Raw genomic sequence first — 11,354 nt, 5'->3', positions numbered from 1 at the left:
CATTAATTAAATATAGAGGTTAATAGACCCCTTTCGTTGGCCTCTATATTTAATTATTCTCTCCAATAGGGGTCTATCATTAATTGAATATTAATCAAAAAAATATTTAATTGTATGTCGACCTCACACAGTAAAATTATCAACCTCACAATTATGAAAAATTATCAACCTCACACAGTAATGATGTTTAATTAAATGATCACTCATCATTGCTGCATTCTCATTAGCAATCGAATTCGTATGATAATCATTATAAGTCATGGTTCCTATTAACATCATAGTTTGGTAGCATAGATTGTAATTAAAGCCAATAGACCCCTTTCGTCGACGAAAGGGGTCTATTGGCCATTCATTTTCATGAGAGCCCTTGGATGAATTATGGATTGGATCGGCCATCGCCGCCCTCGCCCTCGTGATGACTCGCGACCCACCCGCATGTCGCCCCTCTTTCCCGCGCCCTCGTGTCTCTCTGTACTCTAGGCTCTCATGAAAATAAATGGCCAATAGACCCATTTCGTCGACGAAAGGGGTCTATTGGCCTTTAAATTTTCTTAAGGGCTCATGAAAATGAAAAGCCAAACTACCCCTTTCGTCAACGAAAGGGGTCTATTGGCCTTTAAATTTTCCTTTAAATTTTCTTAAGGGCTCATGAAAATGAAAAGCCAAAATACCCCTTTCGTCGACGAAAGGGGTATTTTGGCCTTTCATTTTCATGAGGAAAAAGGGGCCCCAAATTTGAAAAAAAAAACGTTTGTCTTAATTCTCGTCATTAGTCTCTTAAACACCAACCATAAATGCCATAACTTGAACTGATATCCCTATGAAAAATCGACTTTAAACTTCAAACAACCATTTTTTTTTTGCAATTGTGTTAGCAGACACACGATCACACGATATTTTCATGAAATTTTTTATAACAATAAAATCATGAGAATCTTACACAAATAACAAGAAGACGGTATCCTTAAATGACCGACAAATTTTGGCATCGTTTTCATGAAATTTTTTATAACAATAAAATCATGAGAATCTTACACAAATAACAAGAAGACGGTATCCTTTAATTTTGGCATCGTTTGGGGGTGGCCCACCTTTTTCCTCATGCAAATGAAAGGCCAAAATACCCCTTTCGTCGACGAAAGGGGTATTTTGGCCTTTCGTTTTCAATCTTCAACGCCTTCCTGTTTTCATCAACGCTCTGCCTCCCTCGCGTACCTGTATGTTCAACGCCTTCCTGTTTTCATCAACGCTCTGCCTCCCTCGCGTACCTGTATGTTCTTGTACTGTTTTTTCTCTCATAATCAGAATTATCATTGCAATAGGGACGTTTTGTGCGCCCTCTGCTTTACCCAAGACGGAGCTACCGCTGTGTCTCGGCCGATGGCATCCTTGTTGTCGCTGTTGACATTCTAACCATCGACGCGTGCCGTCAGCACGCATCGACGACGGAAGAGAGCGAGAAGGTGCTTCTCCTGCTGCACCTCCTTACTTCTTCTTGTGTGACGGACGGGCGCGCTGCTGCTCTCCTACTCTCGGACTCCATCATTCCGGCGCTCAAGCAAGAGGCTCCTCCGCGTGTCGGAAGCCGCCACCGCCTCTGCCATCGCTGTCCTCTTGACGCTCAGTCACAATCTCTGTATGTCCTTGTTGTGCTTTATTTACAATGTTTTTATTTATGCGGGTTCTTCTTGCTTGGATGTTGTTTTTTGACCTTTTTCTTAGAAGTATACTACGCAGAAGAATTGGGTGTGTGTGACGAATCATCAGAATATGACGGCTCTTGTGCTTATTGTATGCCTTTTATCTGCCTTAGGAGCCTTTGGAGAGATGCATATAGATATTTAGCATTGCAGGTTAGGCTGGTGTATTTGGCGAGACAGGAGGTCAGGATTCCTCTCATCAGCATGTAAGACTTGGGGAGAGATTATCCACACTCTTTGTGCAGAGTGGGATTTTGACGTGTTTTTCTTGGTAATATAATGAGATTTGGCTTTTCTTGAAAAATTGAAAGAAAGATCATAATACAACGGTGCATTGTAATGTGAGTTTTAAAAGCAGTTCTTTTGAGAGGGAAAGAAAGTGTACTTGATACTCAAGCCAGTCTTAAAGACTAGAGGCACGATGTTGCTGTATAGCTACGCTAGTCCCTCATTGCTACACATAATTGAATGCACATTTTACATAGTTCATTTGCACTTGCCAGGAACTTAGTCGTATGTTGTGGTCTTGGATTTGTCAGATGCAAGCTACATAGGCGTGAGTTTACACATCCCTGGAAGCCTAGAATCACACATTATTTCTTTGCATTCAGAAAGGGCTTGTAGTATATGATAAATGATTGATTTTCCAATTTTGTCTAAGATCCAATTGGATTTGTGAACACTGAGTGCTAGTTGAGATGTTTTGCAGCCTCTATGTAAAATGTTTGTACCAACTCATCTATGTATTAATTGTTTTACCAAGTGTACCTGTTGTTGGCCACTTATACCAATTGTTGATGCCCTTTCTCTACTGTGGGCTGCATATTGTGTACATGTACTTTTTTTTTCTCTCTAGTAGATCCTTCTGTAGTGGTGGCTTGAAGGCAGCTTGGTCTCCTGCCCGAAGGCAATACAATTAGATGATTACAACCAATCCACTAATGAAGGGTCAATATTTTTTCAACTATAGTATCCATACTACAAGACTCCTTTTACTTAGATAAAGGGCCGCACTCATACATACTAGGAGAGTTATAACGTTACCTCGTTGATTCAAAAGATACTTTGGCACTCATACATATCCCACTTCTTTTAGTTGTCCTTACATGGTGGCCTCCCCATTATTTAGTGGAGAGCTATTTTTGGTGCAGACCCTAGATGCCCGGTAGCTTGTAAGATAGTACAACATTGCATATGGGGGTGTAGATCTCCTCAAAGGATTTTGGGCTTAGCATATATAGGTAGATTGAGGAGAGATACCATACATGTTACTTAGGGTGCGAGACGCGGAGGATATACATGAGTTTTGTCCAAAACAAGAAGCCACAACTCATATCTATGAACATGTAAGCATATCAAAAGTTTTGTGATCTTTCATCTCTTAGATTTACAAGTATGATTGTACGCTTTTAAGGTTAATAACTTGTTCTTGTATGCTTAATAACTTTTTCTTGTATGCTTTTGTTGTCCAGCTAGTCTCCTCAAGCCCCATCATCTCGTCAAGTGCAACTTCAATTAGCAGCATCACGATCAAGCTTCAGGTATTTTCTATTTTGAAGCCTCTTGGGGTTTCTTTGTATGCTACTGAAGTAATGCTGGGACTTAATTGACCTTGTAAGTCTATTCTATGCCATGTGATGACTTCTTTTTTTAAATGCATCTTTGTCACATTGGTAGGATGGTAAAATTAAGAACTTCTGAGAGGAGGGGGAGAGGTGGAAGAGGAGAACGAGGAGGCAAGAGAGGTGGAAGGACAAGTAGCAAGAGAAGTTTGCAAGTGGAATCTACACCAAATTTAGAGATTCAAAAAGAGGTTGAAATTGAAGTTGAAGAGGATAAGGAGATGGAAGACTTTGAAGACACTACTATAATTGTGGAGGAATCTTCTAAGAAGAGAAAGAAAGAGGATAAACAACTAGATGAGGAGTTTGAGCAAGAGTTTCCTGCTGCACTTGATATTGGCCAAGGGAAGGATGTTATTGAATCTCTTGCAATCAATCCTGGAAAGATTGCTCCCTTGATCCCATTATGTCGTTGTGTTGTAAACACAAGAGTGAGAGGCCTACGAACTGATATGGATAGCCTAAAGCAAGCTCTAGAGGCAGAAAAATATATTCAACAGAAAGGAATGTTTATTTTATCTACAACACTTTCGGATGGTGTTTCACAAGAGGTGACAGATGAAATTGAACAATCATGGGATTCTTGTTGGAGGGATGTAAATGCAAAATTTGAGGCACAGATTGTTGATGATGCTGATTGGTCATTTTTGTCTAGAAAGATGTTTTTTGTGTGGGAGGGGAATCACCGTACTGTTGCATGGATGTCTCTAATTGTGAGGAGAAATTCAAGACATCAAAGGCATGGCATATTCGAGTTTTAGCAAGTTTTATTACTCCAGAGAAAGAAACAAAAATGAAGCTAATAGCTGCTCTTCAAAGGTTCAATCTGTAAGTGCGAGTTCTTACTTATATGTGTTACCTTTTTTCAAGCTTTTAAGGGTTTTGTGAACAATTCTTAATATGTTTGAAGCTATGTATTTTTTATTTTTTAGCCTTAATGAAACAGCAATTATTAAAACAAATCTCAAGGATTATTTGTTCAACACGAAGACAATGTGTTCATGTGATGAGAATGAGTACTTATCACTTTTTTCTGAGGAAGAAAAAAAGACACTTGAAAAGCATAGGGCAAATGAAAGCAATAAAGGATCAAGTACTTGGTATCCTTTGACATCTCTGATGCTAGGGAGAATGGTATTTGCAGTAAGTTTCATACCATTTGTCATGGATGTCTTTTAAATTAGAACTAACTAATTCATTGTACTCATTCATCTCTTTGGAATATATTTTAGCCACTATACAAGCAAGATTATGAGGCAAAGCTAAAGGAACTTCAGCCAAATTTGAGTGTTACTGATATGGAGAAATCACTTAAAAGTATTCGAAAGGATGTGAATCTCAAGTATGGTCGAAAAATGATCAAGGTATGGTTAATTTAATGATTCTTAACATAAAGTTAACTTTTTAAAGTGTTCAAGTGTTTTTTGAGATTGGTCATATGATCTTTGTTTACAAAATGATCAAGGTATGGGATATGCATGTATTGTATGATTAAAAAATACAGTTGAGTGTGACGATTGCATGTACTGTTTATATGTAGATTCTGTCTATTGTCAAACCAACAAATGGTGAAGATTGGTTTAATATGTTGTGGAGCCTCCCATTTGATGATAAATCATCCATTGTCACATTGGAAAAGTTGTATAACATCTCCATTGCAAGTCTCAAAGGAGACACAACTAGCAACCCTCAGAATCTTAGGGTCAGATTCAAATTTGAGAACAAGTTATGGGATGCCAAAAGCTAATAGAGAATTCATAAAGTGGATGGCGAAAGAGGCATGGATGGATCAATTGCTTTGTGAATCTGAGAGGTTACTCTCTCAGGTCTTGGTTGCTAGTCAACAAGCTAGCTTTGTGCTTCCTCAAGATCCTACGTTGAGAGAGTATTTTGGGAAAATACAAGCAATGAACATACTTGAACTTTATGAAGATTTAAAGGATTCAATGACTGTTGCTATAGCTGAACAGGACAAATGGAGATGACGAGGGCATCTCGACGATTGGTGTTTAGGTAAGCAATACATGTTTTTTCCTTTTCAATTAAAAATCCATCCTTAAGTATTTCGCTTTTGTACTAAGACTCTTATTGTATGCAGATTCTTGCAATCCTTAAAAGCTGTTGGTAAGATTGGAAAATTGTTGCCCATATGTCGAGTATGGACAAAAATTCAGGACTTAAAATTCTGTATTGACTCTCCAAACATGATAGAAAAAGAAGGGAAGCAAGTGCTCTCTGAGTGGGAGAGAAAGAACTGCCCGTGGTGGCTCGATATGGAAAAAGGATGTTGCATCGAGGAGGAGGTAGAGCTGTACACACAGCATAAAAAGGGAGAGATGGGTTCATCAAGCTCAAATTCAGTCCATGAGGATGATGCAGTCATTGAGGTTTAAAAAACACTTGAGCAGATGACTAAAAAGGACAAAGATTCAAGTATTGAACTAAAAAAGGGTGGTAGGCCACCAAAAAATCCTGGTACTAATAATGGTAAGTTCTCTTGATCTTTTTTCAAGCTATTATTTGTTTGTGTAACATATGTTGTTATCACTTTGTGTCTTTACATATGTGGTGTGGGTACAGATGTGCAGGTACTGCAGTCTACACCCATTCTGAAAGGATGTAAATGGAAAGATAGGTCTGTCCGCTTTTTGTACATTCCATTAACCTCTCTAACTTTGAATCAGAGTGGCACATGTGATGCTTCACATTGCAAGGTTTGGTGCTATGATTATGTCGAGTTTGGGAAGCAATTGTCTGTCTCAAACTTCACACAAGCCTATATAGACATGAAGGAATACTTTGTGGGTCTTGGAGGTGAAAGAAAAACAAGAAATGGTAAGAGTGTTGCTTGGGCTACAGATTTTGTCATTATTGATCTGCCTACACAGCTAGAAGCTCTTGGAGTAGAGGATTCCACATCTCCATCTTGGAATTTATTAACAGAGGACCATGTACGCTCCTCCTTGCTAGTAGCGGCCACAGTTGTTTCAGATTCTGGCTGGATCCTAGTTATGTGTGCTCCTCATGTTCTTCATTTGGTTGAGCGTTATGCTAGGATCAGTAGATTGGAGTTTGCATGTCGAATGTACATGCAATGCTTAGATGCATATTGCACAATCAAAGTTGGTGGTATTGATCATAAGGTGAGACAATTGTCATACAATGACCTGTTGAAAGAATTTATGCTCTCGTATAATGAAATGGCTTGTACTAAGTATATGTTTAATTCTTTTCTTATCTTTAGGTGGATGTTGTGGTTTTATGCCTTCTTCATCGGGCTGGTATGTCTTGTGTTTGTAATCCTGGAAATGCTTCCGTGGTTGGTACCAAATTGGGCATTGCTTTTGGAAGTAGTTTGTTTCATCATTATTAACAAGTGAGCAGACTATAAAACATGGAGAGAGTATTCCATGGAGAGGTGCATTGGAGAAGGCTCCATGCATGATGCTGTACTTCTTGGAGTTCTTGTGTCCAATTTCTAGACATGTGGTGGACTTAGGTGCTAGGACTGGTTCTATGCAAAAAGCATGCGTGCATTTTGGGAGAGCATGCTTATCTATTGAGAATGATCCTGACATTTGCAATTCTATATTGCAACCATTTTTGGATGGACAGAAAGGAAAGGGAAATGTGTTAAGCAACTATGGGACTCTAAATGATTCCGAAGATGTGGAAATGGTTGTTAATCTTCCAGACGACTAGTAAGTATGTTACTCTCGTGTTCAATCTTTTTAAACTTATTTGTTGGTTGGAGAATATTATTATCAATGAGGCATTGATATTGATTGATCTATTTTAGTTTTTTGCCTTCTTATGCAGGTGCTATGGCTGAGATGATGTGTAATGACATTGCATTCAATGCTCCCATCAAAGAGAGAAGGCATCGTCGCAATATCTATGTGGATGACATTAGTAAAGAAGATTGAGTCTAGTGATTTGACATGAGTTTTTCCCTTCAAGCATTGAGTCTAGTGATTTGACATGAGTATTTCCCTTCAAGCAATTCATTTTGCTTGTGATGCCCTAGTATTGAACATGCATAACTTTTGTGGTGTCTTACACCTATTTCATTTGCTAGAGATGTAGTAATCATATTGAAGAACTATTAGTACATCATGTGAGTACCCACCATGAATATTAATCTCAATATCGCATATTCAATTTTGAGCATGTTGGTTTCATAAAACTTTTTCTATTTGCTAGAGATGTGATAATCATGTCATATCTTAATTAAGGTTTGCATGTCAAAACTATGAGTTGTGTACAAATGATCATCATGGTGAATTGAATCTTGAAGTATCTCCTTGCAACTAATAAATGTTTCAGCATAGATGCATGCAAATTTGCACCCTAAATTCTTCACCATGTGACTTGCAATCATTTCATCATCACTATCTATCATGGTAGTATGAATGATGGATGATGTAGGTGGAGGGTGTTGAAATGAAGTAGACATGAAAAGTAGTTTTGTGAATAAAGGGATCTTATAAGCCCTAAATACTATTGGAAAGAAATGTAATTAAATGTATATAGCCTCTTTGTAGGGTAGTTTTATGAGTAAAGGGTGTGTGATGTTAGCGGCATCTTTGTGGGGCAGAAATGTATATAGTATCTTCTTGGGGTAGTTTTATGACTAAATGGTGTGTGATGTTATGATAAAATTGTCTACGAAATCACAATATAGGCCATGCTCAGAAAAATGTGCTCAGACCAAGACGCTCAGAGAAAAGACATACCCCTCTTTTTGAGGGCTGATAATGATAATGTCAGATTGGCTTTAGGCATCATTTAGGAGTTTGCTGATGCCTTTGGATCCAAATGTAATATACATAAATCTGAATTAATAAGCCTTTTTTAGGATAATGATTTTGATTTAGAAATATGGGGCTATGAGGTCATTAAGATGGGACAAATTGTTAGATATCTAGGCGTCGCCTTTGGGGTTGAAGTAACCAACAAACAATTAACTAATTAGGGATTGGACAGATTCTATTTGAAACTAAAGAAATGGGAAGGTATTAGAGTTCATTTCCATGATAGGGTGGCTATATGTAACACAGTGCTGAATCTCTATATTATGTTCTTATGCCCAATGTTGGATTTTGGAAAAGTTCATTGTTGGCAGAGGATTATAAAGCTGTAAGAGATTTTGTATGGAAAAATGATGGTTCCAACAAAAAGCCTTTAGCCTAGCTTGCCTGGGACAAACTTAGCCTGCCTACTCGAGGTGAAGGAGGCATTGGTATTCTTCATCTTCCCTCTCACACAATTGCCAGGTTGGCACTTCTTTTACCCAAGTGCCTTCAGCAGAAGGCGATTTGGATAAGGATGATGCTAAAGAGCTAGTGGATTGTTTAGTTATCTATTTTGAAGGTAATTGGCAAGGTGTAGGATGCAAAGATAAACTCTTCTCTCATGCTCCTCTTAATATTACATTTTGTAGAATGTTTTGTGCCAAATGGAAAGAGGTTTTGGATTAATGGTTTGGGATGGATGTGGTAGGGCTTCAGGAAATTCTATGTTATGTCTAGGGATCTAGTAGACTCATAATTTTAATCCTCCCTTAGCTCTGCAAGATCCTCGAATAGCCAAAATCTTGAACAACAAAGGTTTGAAAAGGTTTTCTGACTGTTGGAATCGGGTATCAGTTGGGTGGGAAGGAGCCTAAGTAGCTGGAAGTGGAACTTGGTTTGTCTTACAGAGAAGGGCAACTTGTTAAACATGTATTGGATGAGGTACGAAAGGGATGGACCTCAACAGCGGTGGATGAGTCTTGTCAGATAAAGGATTGGGTCTGGTTTAATGGGTCTAAACTAGACAATGGATCAACTAAGGCTCTATACAAAGCACTAAGAAAGAGTGAGGATAATGTTATTTATTGTAATAAAATTTGGAGAGTGAGCTGGAGTTCTAGCTGCTGGAGAATGAAATGGAAGGCAATATGGGAGACAAAAATTCCTACAAAATCTCGGGTCCTTCTATGGAGAGTGTGTATGGGAGGTTTGCCTATCAGATCTATGTTGGTACAAGGGAATTTTACCAGTGGATGTTGTCCTAGATGTAGAATTGTTTTGGAAGGTGGAAAGCATAAATTTTGGGATTTTACTACCATTAGGAGTGCTTGGACCAAGATTGGAAAATGGGTTCATATTAACTTAGGGGGACAAGGTCAATGGGGGGACTGGTTGTTTGGAAGATGGACAGCCAGTGTTAGACATGTTGATTTGATTTTTAACATAATCAAGTTTTGTTGCTTGTGGGAGATCTGGAATTTGAGGAATTGTATTGTATTTCAAAAAGCTTGTGACACAATGATTGATGTGACTAGGTTAATGCATAAGTGTATATGTATGTGTTGGGCCATATGTTTGGTTAACAAATTGAATGGGGTGGAGTTGGTTTAGATGATTCAAGCCCTACAAATAGCCATCACTTGATCTTCTCCTCTAGGAGAGACCTTTATTCATACCTAATTGTTTGGTGTATTTGCTTTAAGGGTCTCTCAAAGCTAAAGTTAGAGTCTAAACCAATCAAGTATGGACCAAAGACTAAGAGATGGTACATGAAGGTGAAGTATAAAAACTACACTTTTGTTGCCTTTCTTAAGAATCCAGACCCACAATAAAAATTTCGTCCAAGAAAGGGGATATGTTGGAAAATCAAGCACCGAGAGGATGCACCGTTGAAGCTATGGTTGAAGCTTGTATTATGCTTGGATATCAAATATCGTGGGAGAGGTCTTCCTTTGTATTTGAGGAGGATGATAGATGGGATCTAATTTGAATGTGATCAATAGAGCTTGAAGGATAAATTAGCTTTTGTAAGCTTGATAAGATGTAATGCTTTTTGATTAATACATACATACATACATACATACATATATATATATTAATACATACATATATATATATATAATATATATATATATATATATAGATCCGAAAAAAGCTTGTTTTTTCATTAGCTTTTCATAAAGTTAATAATAGCTTCCAATGCTTGCCGGTAGCTACCTAGGCATGCGGGTAGCTTCTAAGGCATGCCAGTAGCTTCCAATGCCTGTACCTTCCACTTCATAATCAATAGAGCTTGAAGGATCATAGATGGGATCTAATTTGTAACTTGATCCATAGAGGTTGAAGGATAAATTAGCTTTTGTAAACTTGATAAGATGTAATGCTTTTTTATTAATACATATAAATATAGATCCAAAAAAAGTTTGTTTTTTTATTAGCTTTTCATAAAGTTAATAATAGCTTTCCTTTAAAACCCTGTTTAGGCTTCTTTGTATAATTTGGATAGACGATGAAAAAGAGGAGGAGATTAGTAAAGTTTTTGGAAGCTTTTCTTTTGAATCTACGTGGGCTTCCATGAAGAGAGCATTTTTTTTTGCACTAGCGTATCCATATCATATGAACAATGGAGAATCACCACGTTGTAATAAAGCGCATGGCTATATGTATGGAAGAACAACATAAGTCTTGGCAAAAGTCCATGTTAGCACATGAATTTCGCGTGGCCTTCTTGGCTAGAGATCATTCACCCACTAGCATGGGTTTGAGTTTCCTTCGCTACATCGACCTTTGGCGTGTGACCTAAATAGATATATTTAGGTATATATATATATATATTTCATAGATATATATATATAGGTTTGATATTTATGGCCGTTTTGCATATATATATATATATTTTTAACATAAATATATTCCCCCCCCCTTCGCAGATTATTATCAGTATTCTAGAAAAGCAAGAAAATACCAAATATGGCACCAAAAGATTTTTTGAGTGTGGATTAATTAATTTATGCAAGAATGCATAAATTAATTATTTTTTTCCTAAGGTTTTTTTGGTGAGTTTTTTTGGAATAAAAATAGAGCATATAGCCCTTATTTGGTAACTTCATCATCTGGTGTACGTGTCCACTCTCTTCCCCACGTGTTGCACTTGTCTCTCTTGCTCGTGTAGAGTTCATGCCAAGCTCTAGCACTTTCCCATAGGAACTCGTGACCAGACTGTCTCTCTACCTGCTCCC

At 37.8% G+C, this 11,354-nt stretch overlaps 1 protein-coding gene across 1 annotated transcript; it reads left to right on the top strand.

Moving 5' to 3' along the window:
• The first annotated feature begins 378 nt into the window (after nucleotides 1–378).
• Nucleotides 379–4,083, top strand: LOC147637523 (uncharacterized). The gene is made up of 4 exons (XM_086798985.1): nucleotides 379–471; nucleotides 1,323–1,646; nucleotides 3,177–3,241; nucleotides 3,378–4,083. The coding sequence occupies exons 1-4, from the start codon at nucleotides 379–381 to the stop codon at nucleotides 4,081–4,083; spliced, it is 1,188 nt and encodes a 395-aa protein (XP_086655111.1).
• Nucleotides 4,084–11,354: the final 7,271 nt, after the last annotated feature.

Source organism: Cibotium barometz, chromosome 6 (assembly GCF_041138505.1).
Source record: "Cibotium barometz isolate CiBa-2024 chromosome 6, ASM4113850v1, whole genome shotgun sequence".
In the NCBI taxonomy this organism is placed as follows: Eukaryota; Viridiplantae; Streptophyta; class Polypodiopsida; order Cyatheales; family Cibotiaceae; genus Cibotium; species Cibotium barometz.
The sequence above is the reverse complement of the archived record's forward strand: the minus strand, read 5'-3'. Positions and strand labels throughout refer to the sequence as shown.